Source organism: Diabrotica undecimpunctata, chromosome 4, assembly GCF_040954645.1.
Source record: "Diabrotica undecimpunctata isolate CICGRU chromosome 4, icDiaUnde3, whole genome shotgun sequence".
Lineage (NCBI taxonomy): Eukaryota > Metazoa > Arthropoda > Insecta > Coleoptera > Chrysomelidae > Diabrotica > Diabrotica undecimpunctata.
In genome coordinates this window covers 98,491,376-98,507,015 of record NC_092806.1, presented here as the reverse complement: position 1 = coordinate 98,507,015, position 15,640 = coordinate 98,491,376, and the positions used below count along the sequence as shown (strand labels likewise).

Below are 15,640 nucleotides of genomic sequence, written 5' to 3'. Positions count from 1 at the left end.
TACACCTTTTAGACCACACTCCATACGATAAAGAGTAACATAAGCTGCCTAATGCATACGTTATCCTCTTAAACATGACCTTCAACAACCCCAGTAATTTACATCTTTTATATCCAATATTAAATAATTATAGAAAAATTTTTAAATCCCAACACCTGGATTGCTGTTATCATTTTAACATCATCAAAGTTTTTTAATCTTTTGGCTGTAGTAATATAATGTTTAACTAACACTGTTTCATGGTTCATTGACATTTTGTTTTTGACACCGTTCATGGGTATTTCATCAATCAGTTGCCAGCCGAAGTCCGTTTGAAGAGGTTTACTCTCCGGACACTGGAACTCACTTAAGCATGGGTGTATGTTATGTGAAGTAAAATCTAATTAAAATATTAAACATCATATAATATTATCAACATCATGTACAATCTTTGGTAACACATTTCATTTTAAAGGGTTTTTACCCAAATATTTTGGTGGCTCAGGCATGGTAACCTGTAAGTATAACCATTTTATTGTTTTTTAATCTTAGTCAAAATTTTAAACCACGTTTGCTGTAATTAAATGGTTTATACTTATTTTAGGTATTTTAACCTGATGATGGAACAGTTGTTCCAAAAACGTTCGTGCTTGTAATGTTGCCCTTTTAAGGGTTTTTATAAAATAAAATATACCCACATACAAAGACTAACCTCTTTTGTTATACGTGGTATACAGCCAGCTACAGGAATTATTTTCCTTGTGGATTTTGAAGATATATTTGTTTTATTGAAGGATGTTGATCTGGCCAAACTTGTAGGTTCTGGTTTACGAAGTGATAAATCTTCATGTCTTCTAAGAAACTGCCTCAGTCATTCCTTGCCAGCTATCTTTTTTTGGTCCCAAGAAGGCGGATAAGACTTGTTATTTGCAGTTGCATACTGGTATGCTAAAGTAGGAACTTTTATTTTCGTTAAACCGTAGTGGAGGCGTGCAGCAGTGAGAAGATATATTTTTAACTCAGCTTCCTCTTCTTTATTAAAAACTTGTTTTACATTATTGGCAGCAACATAAGAAAATTCTGAAGCCCCCGACTGCCTGAAGGATTTTACGTGCCTGATCAGCGTGGTTTTTGATATGTTATAGCACTTTGCTGCTTCCCTAATTGATAATTCACCACTTATGCATTTATTTGCGGCTGCAGTTAAATCCTGGGCATTTAAATGTGGTCTTTTGATACCCACTTTACTTCTCGGCATTTTAAAATGACTATCTGAAACAATAATAAAAGGTTTTTTTGGTAACAGACACACCAATTAATTTAAATAAAAGTCAAAATAATGTTAATTCGCAATAAGATTGTACCTTGGTCCGGTCCAAGGTACACGACCTACCGGTGACCCAAGGTACACAACGTAACAATTTCAGCTGTTTTTTGTTTTCTAATATTAGGTTATGCGTTTAGACAAAAAATACATTCATGATTATCAAGCGTAAATATATATTGTCCATTACAGATAATAATAAAATATATATATTTACATTTGAAGCGGATTTCAACAGATAACAAATAGGTAAATAATTTACTTACAATCAAACAAAACACAAAACGCTCTGCAAGTCACCACGCTGCAATTTTTTGATAAGTGTATTTAGATGCCATCTACCGCTGATATTATTAAACCACTAATTCAACCAAATCGAAGAGAAATCTGCAGTGGGTAAGAAAGAAAGTCAACTGACCCGAGGTACAACCCGGTCCGAGGTACAACACTCTCCCCTACAAGTTGAACGTTTAGCAGTAATCAAACTTTACAATCAAAGTATGGGCGGCGTGGATAAAAATGATTTTCTTGTATCACTTTATAGAACGTTTATTAGAAGAAGTAAGAAGTGTACTCTACGGGTAATGTTTCACTATTTCCATGTGGCAGTGTGCAACTTATGGTTGAAATATCGTCGTGAGAATCAAAATAAACCTAAAAATTAAAAAATAGATTTATTGGAATTGACGTTTTACGATGCAGAAGGTTTAGCTTTCTCTAAAGCTCCACTGAGAACACCGAAAAGAGGTCGTCCTTTAAATATGTCACCTGAAAGTTGTCCTAGAGATTCCCCTGAAAGTTCTTCTTTTACGTTTGTAAAAGATGAACCTTCCAAACGAATGAAACAGCAAAAACCTGTCAGCGAAGTGAGATATTATGAAATTTCTTACTGGCCAATTCCTACAAAAGGTCACGAATAGCGTTGCGGTTTTCAAGGATGCAGCGGAAGATCACGCGCGATGTGTGAAAAGTGTAACGACTTTCTATGCTTGTTGAAAGATAAAAATCGTTTCAAAAGTTATCATACAAGAGGTCAATCAAACATAATATATTTTTATACATGTTTTTCTGTAATAAAATATTATATATATTTGTATGATTATTTATGCCTTAATAACTTCTTGGTGGCAGTTGCCACCAATTTGTAAAATGAAAAGTGAGTGGTCAAAAATTTTAGAAAAAATATTTTCAGTATTATTTAGGTGTCCCATTAAGGAAAATATCAACAGAAAAATTTTACCTTTGAATGAAAAATTCAGTGCTGAAAGGGTTAACCTTTATTAGATAAATAAATAAATAAATAAATTTAATTTAAAGAGCCGTCAAGTTAAACAAAAAAAAATAAGAAAGAATAGTAAAGAGAAGTAATAAGTTGGTATTATTTGAAAATCAATAACTGAAATATTTATGTGTTAATATCTTAGATTATTGTAACTTTTTTTAAGTATTTTGTAATTATTTGCCGAATTTTGTTATTTTGTGTATTAAAATAAAAAAAAAAGTAAAATTCTACTCTAAACATAAATATTTGGTCTCACATAAAAAGTTTTAAATTATCAAAATCTAATTATAATAAACTATTTTTAACGATAAATACACACATTTATTATTTGTAAGATTTACCTACAGATTTATTAATATCTAATAAACCTAAAAAATTTAAAAAAAAATTAGTGAAAGAGTCGAATCCGTTTATAAGACCATAAGCAGAAATAATACCGCGTAACTACCGCTCCATTTGCTAAATCAAACATGCGAGTTATTATGTAATTTGTTGCTTCACTTGTGTTTAGTAGTGGTAGTGGGAAAGTAATGTGGTTTATAAACCCCGCCCTTAAAAAGAGATTCATGTATTGCTTTGCATCATTTTTCACTGTCTCACTGGAGTAATGCTAATTCTTTTTATTTATATAACTAGTTGATAATATGCTAACTTCTTTAGTTTTTTAATTAATTAAATTTAATAAATTAAAAACTAACTCAATATTAATTTAATGTCCCAACATAAAAACAAAAAAAAATAAAAAAAATTTAAAAAATAAAAAAAAATTGAAATGAACCAACCTTATATCTTAAGAGGTAAGAAAAATAGATAACCTATTTTCAGACCTACATAATACACATGTAAAATTAAAAAAAAAATCGGTTTAGGTTTAAAATAAAAAAAAAATATTTCGGTAACAACCTATTTTCCGATCTACTAAATACACGTATAAAATTTCATAAAAATCAGTCTAGCCATTTCGAAAAAATATGGCAACTAAGTGTATGACATTAATATGGCTATTTAAAAATGGGATTATTAAAAGGAAGTAAAAGGGTTGTATATATTGTTAAACTTCCTGAAAATAACTTTATTCAAACTCAAACTTGTTTACAATACTTTTAATAGACTGACAACTATAAAACAATTCAAAACTCCAAATACTACTACTAAACTGTCAAAAACATCTGTTTATATATATATATATATATATATATATATATATATACATATATATATATATGTATATATATATACAGTATATAAATATATACATATATATATATATATATATATATATATATATATATATATATATATTTTCCATCGATTTTTAAGTTGATGTTATTTATAAAGATAAGGAAAAGTAGAGGACCCAATACTGAACCTTGTGGTACTTCACTTACAATGCTTTTGTGACTAGAGTCCGTATCATTTGCTCTCATTATTTGTTTCCTATTCCTCAAGTAAGATTGGAACTAATTTAAAGAAAGACCTCGAATTCCGTAAAAATTTAGTTTTTTTATCAAAATGTAGTGATTTATACAATCAAAACCGTCGGCATAGTCACAAAAAACAGTGGCAGTATAAAGATTATTGTTTAGTGCTTGATAAACCTCATGTAGTATAGAAAACATAGCATTGCTGGTACATTTATTAGATAAAAAGTCGAACTGACTTTGTGATAAAATGTTGTTTTCAACGAGAAAGGACATAGTCAGATGTCAGACAAGTCTTTCAATAATTTTGGATAGAACCGGAAGTAATTCGATAGGTCCATAATTGCAGACATTAGATTTTTCACCACCCTTATGAAGAGGAATAATAATGGCTGTCTTTAGGTACCAGGCTTCAACCTTGATTTTAATGATGATGACAGGTCAAAATCCTCCTCTGTAAAATGTTCTGAACATAAATATGAACATTTTTTTATATCCATCTCCGTTTTTCCAACAAAATTAGGCCACATTTTTTTCTGAGTTTTGATCTTGGGAAACCTAAAAATTGAAATGCTTTATAGATAATTAATGAGTACTACATCAGTCAAAGTTAACAAAAACTAAAATTTTCTAGTTCTACTTTTACACTTAAGATACAGATAATAAAAGAAATTTTCATTACACCACTGGTTTAAAGTGTTGTGACCTTGATCACCAGGCAAATAATTTTTAATTCTAAATTTTAATTATTAATTTCAACAAATACTTACCGATGAAAAGATGTTCTCTCCTTTCTTGTTTTGTGGTAGCAAAATAAAGTTTTAATTAAATAATAATGATAATAGTTTAAAATGAGACATAATTATTAAAAAATTTCAGTATAAATAAGCTTTGATGTGGCTGTTGGGACAAACAATAACATAACCCAACTAAATATGATTTCTTAAACAAGGAAAGAGACTTTCTTTCCTTGTTTAATGTGGCCTCCCAAAATGGCACTTCCCGTCTAACAATATTTTTGCCTCCACTACCTTTATATTCCCTCTTCTGTCTTTTTGTTCGATGGGACTGTGACAAATTGTATATCGGACAAACCAACCGAAGAATCAATGTTAGACAAGAAGAACATCGAAATGATATCGAAAACAGAGAAAAATCGTCGTCCCTTGCCCCACATGTCTCAAACACAGGACATGTCTCAAACAAATTTAAAGAAAACGCGAAATCAGAGAATTAATAGAAATAGAAAAACAACAGTCCAAACCAAAGATATGATGCTCAAAGGCTTCCAACAACATGGAAAACGGTATTAAAGAAAAAGTCAAAAATACATCAGACCACAAGACCGACTGGTAGGACCCCGCCTACCTACACACGAACAGGACCAATCACAAGAAGCCTTGCGGCTATAAAAACTAAACGCATTGACCAGGAGAGTCAACTAGTTAGTTCAGCGCCAGCCGCTGAACAGTACAGACGTGCGAGAAGCCGAGCGAAGACACCGCCTAGGAGCTGCAGCGACCGGGTCGAAGCCAGACTTATCAGTCTGGCCGTGATTGCAAGCACGGTAAAGCGAAGAGACGGCGTTTGTGGAGGCCAAGGCCAGCTAAGAGGCAAAGGCCTACGCTGCAACTAGGTTAGCCGGGGAGATTTGTTTTTTAAATCAAAGTTTCACGGAGGCCAAAATTGAAGCGTAGGCAAGTGAAGAAGCATACGGGCTTTTAGCCCGTCGGTATACTCCCTGTGCCACCGTTTGGGATGACACTGTGGGATATAGTTTTTTAGAAATCTATATCTGGAAGACACGGCCCCAAGGTCAGGGAGGTGAGAAACGCAAGAGGATACCGCTCTAGTTCTGCCTAGAGCGTGAACAACCGTGTAAGAAGTCACTGGGTGGCATCCAGAAACCGTGCTGGCAACGGGCCAGACGGATGACAAAAAAGCCCTCTTTCAAATTAAGATATCCGTCCCCTAAAATGGATCGCTCTCGATCTCCGCCCGACAGAAAGGCAGCCCCCAGTCCCACCCCATATGGTTACAGTGAGAGGAAACTCCACTGTAACATCTACGATGCACTACCCCCAATGGATGATGACAGCGCCAACTACGAAGTATTCAAGCATTAACAATAGATGAGAAACCAGAAAACAACGAAGAGGAATTTAAACGCTTCAAGAATAAGAAAAAGAGGACAAAAGACAGAGCGGAGGGAAACCGCGAAGTAGAACCGATAACTACAGATGAAGATATCCCAAAAAGACTCAAAAAAGGAGTAGCGAGGACGAAAAGTCCGAGCTCTATTAACACTTAGGATGTTATTAAAGGAAAAAGATGCTGAAATAGCATCTTTAAGAAAGAAGATAGAAGAGCTCCATCGAGCATATGGACAAAAAGTTCAATCAACTGAACCCAACAAATCCCGAAGATAACCTGGAAAACCAGGCACAGAAAAAGAAAAAAGAAGATAACCTGAAAAAGCAGGCAAAACCAGAAGAAAACCTGACAACTCAGGGAAATAAAAAGTCAAAGACCACGGGAGCCATCCACAAACTGAAGCTACAGGAACGATCCCAAAAAATCACAAACGGAAGAAAAACCAACAAAAGGAAGAAAAGAAGATTTCTCACCACTCACCCCCCCTTTCCGAAGCAACATCAGGAAGGTGAAGCAAAGGCCGATCGGCGTTCTCCGTCTTCATCGCAGATGGACATTGAAGAAGCACCCAAGAAAACTTGGGTGAAACCACCTGTAATAAAATTACAGAGTGTTAGATACACGGGTGCAATACTAATTATTGCCCAGAAACAACAAGTAATCACAGCAAACAAGCTGTCGAGAAGTGGCAGGGAAACTCTCATCCAAGCCAAGAACCCTGAGGATTACCGAAAAATGGTAAAAATCATTGAAAAATTCAATGAAGAAAACCCTACAATGGATTGCATTCCCTTTGGAAGAGGATATCAAACCAAGGATGGTTTTGAGAGGGTTACCTCCAACAACGAACACGACTGAGATGTTCGAAGCTATCAGGGACGAATATAAAATAGAAGTCGTGTCTATAAAGAACATGACATCAAGGAAGAGCGACAAGAGACACTTACCAATTGTTGGAGAACAATAATCTCCAACCAAATAATTCTATTTCAAAACAAAATAAAAATATTTCCGCCGCATCTGTTACCTAAATAAATTCCTTGCCTGCATTGACTTATTTCTTAGAATGTTAATCTCCGCCCATATTGACCTTAAACCGGTAGATCCTTCAAAATGCATAGACAATTATTTCGGAGTGGCTAGGGGAAGCCAGTGAATTAGCAATAGTTGTAGGGTTTAGACCTACTTTTCAAGTTTCGGAGAGTTTTTCTCCACGTTCGCAATTGCAAGTTACGCAATAAATCGGGAACCCTTAATGTAAAGTGTTATGGTGTTTTCGTTCGTAAACTGTAATTTTCTAATTAGGTTCCTTACGATTAGTTATTCACTCACAGTTTATAAGTTTCTATTTCTTGCCCTTTTTCAATTACAGTTCTAGCTAAACAAGTTATTGTTTTATTTCAATCTATTCAACAGGCCAGACTAAATCACATTTAAGAGTCCATTTAAGTTTCTATTACTGAGCATTCGAAGGCTAGCGGAACAATTGGACTTACAGCAAGTACAAACCGCTGAAAGAGACACTGTTAGCATACAAGACTCTACGTGAAGGGATGGTGAAAACCGGCATCCCTCCATTTGGTCCTTCGAGCCGGATTTTGATTACTAGCCGACTTTCTGGCCTAAAACATTCAATTTATATAATTCTGTGCTTTCAAAAAGACAGTAAAAGTTTCGTGTGTTTCGGATATTCTCGTCGATAGACAACAATTCCTAGAGACATAGTGAGTGCGTTGTTTATTCTACGGACAAACAAACATTCGATAAACAAAACAAAACAGTGATAGTTTAAAGAAAACCAGTGATTATTTCCAGAAATGCGCTTCCAGGACTAGCTGATTCCAGAGAGGGATAGGCAGCCCACACTCAAGTACTAAGAACCCAGGGGTGACGTACAATCAAACTTTTTTATATAAATTCAAAAATCTATTTCAGTGCAAATTAGTGTTCTTATAAAGTAACATTGTTAAAGAACTATTTAGGGTTAAATTTTTAGTTTAGCTTATTGCATGCTTGTTAAAATTCAAAATTAATAATTCAGAATTAATTAATTCAAAAATAAATAATAATTTCATTTAAAAAATAAATAAATTAAAGTTATTACAATGAGCAATAAAGGTTTAAATAAATTAACAAAAAAGAAGCAGTCTATACTAGATTCTGTTGGTAGAATTCAGGCGTGGCTAGAAATAAACCACGACTCGGAAAAAGATGTTTTCTCATTCAAAACACGAGAAGATAGGTTAAAAGACCTTTTCTCTGACTTCAACAGCGTACAGGATGAAATTGAATTCCTGGACGAGTCTCAGGAATCTGATCGTGCCTTGTTTGAAGAAAATTATTTTGCGACGCTTTCAAAAATTCAATTAAATCATTGGAAATTACCAATATAGGAAGCGCTACTAAACAAATGGCCGTAAAACTCCCAGAAATCAGTATAAACAAATTTTCTGGACACGTAAGTGATTTTGAAAGCTTCTATGAACTATTCGACACACTGATAATAAAAAATCAGTCCCTTTCTGATATCCAAAGATTTCTTTACTTAAAAAGTTACCTACAGGGTGATTCTCTAAAGTTGGTGGATTCTTTGAAAGTCACCAATGAAAATTTTTCAATTGCTTTGGATATTCTAAAAAACCGCTATCAAAATAAGGTCACAATCATAAATTCTTATTTAACAGAAATTCTAGACATTCCTACACTGAGAAACAGCTCACCGCAAATTCTCAGAAATTTTCTAACAACTGTAACAAAAAATATGCAACTGCTAAAAAATTTGCAATTTTCAAGTTCAGAGCTCATTGATATAATTTTAGTTTTTCTGCTACAAAGCAAATTAGACTTTTCAACAAGGAGACTTTTTGAAACTGAGCGAAATCATGCAGATGTACCAAATTTAGATGCTTTTCTTAAATTTCTAGAAAAAAGGTGCATTGTTTGGAAAGTCTGGAAAATACAAATCCTAGGCAAACCAAAACCGTAAAAGTTTCACATCATGCATACAGTAATAACACATCAGAGGATTCAAATAAAAATAATATTTCAAATAATTTAGTTTCTGACTTTTATTGTATCTACTGCAAAAAACAAGGACATAAAATTTATAAATGTCAATTTTTCAAAAACATTCAGCATGATGACAAAATTAAATTTGTAAATTCAAAAGGTCTCTGCGTAAACTGCCTAGGTAGGCATAATTCTAAAAACTGCTCCTCAAAACATGGGTGCACCATATGTAAAAAGCGCCATAACACTGTTCTTCACATTTCGGGTAAAAATTATACTTTTTCTACGACCCATAACAATGAAAGTCCGTCAACTTCTACAAATTCAAACAATTACGAACGCGAGCATTCGTCTAATTCAAATTTTCAAGGTCCTTCGGTTCAAGGGCAAGAACCTTTTACAAATTCTTTTTCTGCTTTGTCCGTAAAAAATTCAAACATACTTCTCGCTACGGCCAAAGTCACCATTTTCGACAAAAACGGGAGCCCTTTAACGGCCCGATTGTTACTCGATACAGGAAGTCAGAATAGCTTTTGTACCCAGTGTCTCGCTGATAGGCTGGGTTATAAGCCGTATGACATTTCTCTAAATATCTCTGGCATAGGCCAAAATAATTCGGTTTCAAAAAAGATGGTCAACATAAAAATGCATTCTAACTATAATAAAAAGTCTTTCAAAATTTCATGTGCTATCTTAGAAAATATTACTTGCAATCTTCCACAGTTCCGCATTCTTACAAAAAAGTTACCAATTCCAGGGGACATTTTTCTCGCCGATGATTCCTTTCACAAACCTAGTCAAATAGACATCTTGGTTGGGTCAGATTTGTACTACGACCTAATTTTTCCGGAAATAATTCCTCTTGGCCCCAGGCTTCCAATCTTGCAGGCTTCGCACCTGGGGTACCTAATTGCCGGCGTGATAGCTCCTCACTTGACGGCACCCACAGTAGCAAACAAGGTTTCTGGAGAGGTTGCTCTACTTTCTACGTGTAGCACGGATGAGCTGCTCACAAAATTTTGGAACATGGAAGAACTTTCTCAAAAACCTATTCTGTCGGAAGCTGACGAGCTGGCCGAACAAATATTTCAAACTACAACAAAGATCCTTGAAAATGGACGCTTTGAAGTAGATATTCCATTAAAAAGTGCACAAGAACACCAATTACTGGGTGATTCATTTTCCATAGCCAAACGGCGTTTTCTCTCGCTCGAAAATAAATTCCAAAAAGATAAAAAATTATTTTTCGAGTACAAAAACTTCATTGACACATATATTTCTTTAGGGCATGCTAAATATGTACCGCTTTCGTTCGTGAATGAAGATTCGGACAAAAAATATTTTATTCCACATTTGTGTGTCATCAACGAACAAAATAAAAGTACAACTTTGCGTGTCGTCATGGATGCTAGTTGTAAAAGCTCTACAGGAAAAAGTCTGAACGATATTTCATTAAAAGGGTATCAGGTGCAACCTGATCTATTCGATATTCTGGTTCGTTTCAGGCAATACAAATTCATTTTTTCCTGTGATATTCAAAAAATGTTTCGACAGACGTGGATCAACAAAGATCAACGCTTTCTACAAAATATTCTGTAGAGGGACGATACCCACGATTCTATAAAATGTATTCAACTTAATACTGTTACATATGGGACGAACAGCGCCCCACTTCTTGCGACGAGAGTCTTGCAAGAGATTTCAAATAAAAATAAAATTCATTTCCCATTGGCCTCACATTTTCTCGAAACCCAATTCTATGTAGATGATGGTTTATGTGGGTCAAATAATATTGAAGAATTGCTCGAATTACTTCAGCAATTAAATTAAATGAAACTTTATTGTCTTCCTTAAATTAAATTGACAAAAATCTTATGTACATATTTACAATTTGGTTTAGTCTTCTCAGTACCTGGCCTATTTATTCAAATTAAGTTTGACCTTGTCATATGGAACCAGTCTTATCGGCAAGCGAATGTGTATTTGAAATTTTACGGTAACGTTGTATCGATTTAATAACAGCGGACGATAGGTACAAAGAAAGGAAAGGAACTCAACACGTCCCTTAAGTGATTCGGGTTAATAGGACACTCCTCGACAGTCTCAACACGACTGCTTCAGAGTACGGGTAGTGAAAAGCTCAACACGCTTTTCGGGTAAAGACGGTATGGGACGGAAACAACTTGTGAACTCAACACGTCCACAAGCCGGGGTAGGGAAGAAGAGAACCTTCAGTCAACACCTGTCGATTCTGTCTCTATGAGGAAATGTTGCCGTTTATATAGCGGAGCTTTGCCCTTTCTACTGTCGATACACTCCTACTTCATGGGTTGGTTCGCGCGCACGCTGGTTTAACGGTGATGGCTTGGACTCATCGTTACATTGAACATCTCATCTCTTGAACCGTCAAAGTGTAACCCCCATTTGCGTACTATTTCCATCTTTCTTTGTCTGTCTTCCATCTGGTTTTCTTCTATTTCCTCTGCCTTAATGATCGCAACTAATCTCGCTCTTAGCTCGCTGAAATTCCCTTCCGTCGGCTGTTCTCTGTTTGTTAATTCGGCTATAAGTTTGTCTTTCTTTAATAGGTACACCCAACTAACCTTCGACGTTTCCGGAGCGTCTGTCATTTTTGAACTGTGAATCACCCTGTCTTTGATTAAAATTTGAAACGTAGTACTGTCTCATGAAAATAAAATTCGGAATTCGGTCGGTATTATTGTTTAAAACGTATTTTTCTGCTCGGGTGCCATTTGTGACGTCCTCTCGTGGGAGTCACTATCCGGGTAGCTTTTAGACAGTCAGAGACAGAGTTCAAAATAAAAATGAAACTTTATTGTCTTCCTTAAATTAAATTGACAAAAATCTTATGTACATATTTACAATTTGATTTAGTCTTCTCAGTACCTGGCCTATTTATTCAAATTAAGTTTGACCTTGTTATATGGAACCAGTCTTATCGGCAAGCGAATGTGTATTTGAAATTTTACGGTAACGTTGTATCGATTTAATAACAGCGGACGATAGGTACAAAGAAAGGAAAGGAACTCAACACGTCCCTTAAGTGATTCTGGTTAATAGGACACTCCTCGATAGTTTCAACACGACTGCTTCAGAGTACGGGTAGTGAAAAGCTCAACACGCTTTTCGGGTAAAGACGGTATGGGACGGAAACAACTTGTGAACTCAACACGTCCACAAGCCGGGGTAGGGAAGAAGAGAACCTTCAGTCAACACCTGTCGATTCTGTCTCTATGAGGAAATGTTGCCGTTTATACAGCGGAGCTTTGCCCTTTCTACTGTCGATACACTCCTACTTCATGGGTTGGTTCGCGCGCACGCTGGTTTAACGGTGATGGCTTGGACTCATCGTTACATCTGTTCTAAACCGCCATGGTTTTACATTACATAAATTTCATTCAAATTCATCCATATTCCTACAAAAAATCAATCCAAAACATTCAAAAAATACTACTCAGGAATATGACCTAAATTTCGATTCTACTTCCAGCAAAGTTCTAGGCCTAAAATGGAACCCTGCAGAAGACCAAATAACAATTTCCGTCCCCGAAAATAATTTCTGCCCACCAGTAACAAAAAGAAAAATCCTGTCTGCATTAGCACAATGTTTCGACCCTCTGGGACTTATCAATCCATTCATTGTTAAAGGCAAAATGCTTATGCAGAAACTCTATCTGCAAAAAATTCACTGGGACACAGAAATTTCGGACGAAAATATTCTAAGCGATTGGAACAAATTTCTACAGGACTTGTCACAATTAAAAAAATTAAAAATTCCTCGTTTCTACTTTTCTGAAAAAGTAATTCTAAAGGTTGAGCTTCATGGATTTTCAGACAGCAGCTTGGCAGCTTATCGCGCATGCGTATACCTGAGAACTTTCTATGCCGATGAGACCATATCCTGTGCATTAGTTTCTTCCAAATCAAGGATAACTCCGTTAAAGACGGTAACGCTTCCTAGGCTTGAGCTGTGCGCAATGGTTCTCCTTTCAAAACTTGTTTCAAAAATAATTTCTATCTTTGAAAATCAACCTGTAAAATTTCATTCAGTCACCCTCTGGTCAGACTCCCAGGTAGCTCTGTCGTGGTGTAAAAGTCACCCAAGTCGGTGGTCGGTTTTCGTGGCTCACCGGGTAGCACTTGTCCAGGAGTTGACTTAAAACTTTACATGGCTTCACATAAAGTCTGCACAAAATGCCGCAGACCTTCTTTCTCGAGGAATGTCTGGTTCTGAAATTCTCAATAGCGATTTCTGGTGGCAAGGCCCTAAATGCTTACGAGATAAAAATTTCAATGTTTCCAATCTAGCAAATGACAAACTGCTCGAAAACCTGCCTGAGGAACGAAAAATAAGCCTCGTGGTAAATTCTAACGTAGAAAACTTCTGGATGAGAATTTTTTCGCGTTTCTCAAATATTTCACGCTTAAAACGTACAGTAGCGTACGTATTTCGGTTTATTTCTAATTGTAAAAAACAAAAAATTTCTGAACCCCTTTCTGTGGCGGAGTTAAATTATGCTATGGATTTCATCATCAAACAAATTCAAGGTGATGCATTCTCAAAAGCAATTGCGGAGCTTAAAAATAACAAATTTATTTCAAATAAAAACATCGTTTCACTAAAACCATTTGTAGATTTTTCTAATTTTCTCAGAGTTGGAGGCAGACTTACAAACTGTCCCGACATAGACTATTTGCAAAAACATCCGATACTACTTCCATCCAAGAATCATACCGTCAATCTTATTATCAAAAATGAGCATATCAGATTGGCACATGCTGGTGCTCAAACAGTTCTCTCAAACCTTCGGTTGAAATTCTGGCCTCTCAATGGTCTAAAGGAAGCAAAACGAATTATTCGCAACTGCACCACACGATTTTCGTGCACTCCTGCACAACAGCTAATGGGTAACTTACCTGAAGATAGGTTGTCCATTACAACAAGACCTTTTCAAAAAATAGGTGTAGATTATGGTGGACCCTTTCTGTTAAAATCTTCTTCACTCCGAAAAGCGCCAAAAGTCAAGCCATACATAGCCATTTTCGTGTGCATGGTGACCAAAGCTGTGCACATTGAGGTTGTTTCTGATCTAACAACTTCTTCCTTTCTATTAACACTCAAAAGGTTCATCTCCCGACGTGGTAACCCAACCGCCATTTGCAGTGACAATGCCACATGTTTTTCTGGTGCAAGAAACCAACTCTACGACTTATACAAATTCTTTAAAAATAAGTCAAATTCTCAAACCATTGTGGAATATCTGTCTGAAAATCAAATCTCATGGAAGTTTATTCCCCCTAGATCTCCTCATTGGGCTGGGATCTGGGAAGCTTCAGTAAAAAGCGCTAAATGTCATATGCGTAGACTAATAGGCTCTTCTTCTTTCACTTTCGAACAGTTTTCTACTGTCATGGTTCAAATTGAAGCTGTGATGAATTCAAGGCCTATCTGTGCCATGTCCAGCGACCCTTCTGATTACACTTTTCTCAGTCCTGGGCACTTTATAATAGGCTCCAGCCTGACTGCGCATCCTGAGCAAAACTTAAAAAAAATCCCGGAAAATAAACTATCCGTGTTTCAACAAATTGCAAAAGTACAACAAAGTTTCTGGAAAAAGTGGTCTGTTGACTACTTAAACCGCTTACAAAACTCTCCAAAATGGTCCCGACCAAGGGATAACATAAAAGTCAATGACTTAGTTCTTCTTAGAGAGGACGATGTACCTCCTCTAAAATGGCCTCTAGCACGGGTAGTTGATACAATGCCCGGTCAAGATGGCAAAGTCAGAGTGGTCAAGTTAAAGATCATCAATGGTCAATTTACAAGGGCAATCTCTAAAATTTCGGTTCTCCCTAGGCAAGATAAAGAAGAGTAGGTTAGACCACAAGGCTCTAACGCCGGGGGGAATGTTGGAGAACAATAATCTCCAACCAAATAATTCTATTTCAAAACAAAATAAAAATATTTCCGCCGCATCTGTTACCTAAATAAATTCCTTGCCTGCATTGACTTATTTCTTAGAATGTTAAGTTATGTCCGCCCATATTAACCTTAAACCGGTAGATCCTTCAAAATGCATGGACAATTATTTCGGAGTGGCTAGGGGAAGCCAGTGAATTAGCAATAGTTGTAGGGTTTAGACCTACTTTTCAAGTTTCGGAGAGTTTTTCTCCACGTTCGCAATTGCAAGTTACGCAATATTTTGGGAACCCTTAATGTGAAGTGTTATGGTGTTTTCGTTCGTAAACTGTAATTTTCTAATTAGGTTCCTTACGATTAGTTATTCACTCACAGTTTATAAGTTTCTATTTCTTGCCCTTTTTCAATTACAGTTCTAGCTAAACAAGTTATTGTTTTATTTCAATCTATTCAACAGGCCAGACTAAATCACATTTAAGAGTCCATTTAAGTTTCTATTACTGAGCATTCGAAGGCTAGCGGAACAATTG

The 15,640-nt window shown here is 35.7% G+C and overlaps 2 protein-coding genes across 2 annotated transcripts; both read left to right on the top strand.

The window, feature by feature from the left end:
- The first annotated feature begins 9,814 nt into the window (after positions 1 to 9,814).
- LOC140438835 (uncharacterized) lies at positions 9,815 to 10,768 on the top strand. Its single transcript, XM_072528479.1, has one exon. It carries the CDS (start codon positions 9,815 to 9,817, stop codon positions 10,766 to 10,768), a length of 954 nt encoding a protein of 317 aa, XP_072384580.1.
- Positions 10,769 to 13,710: 2,942 nt separating this feature from the next.
- Positions 13,711 to 15,066, top strand: LOC140438834 (uncharacterized). Its single transcript, XM_072528478.1, has one exon. The coding sequence runs from the start codon at positions 13,711 to 13,713 to the stop codon at positions 15,064 to 15,066; it is 1,356 nt and encodes a 451-aa protein (XP_072384579.1).
- The last annotated feature ends 574 nt before the right edge of the window (positions 15,067 to 15,640 follow it).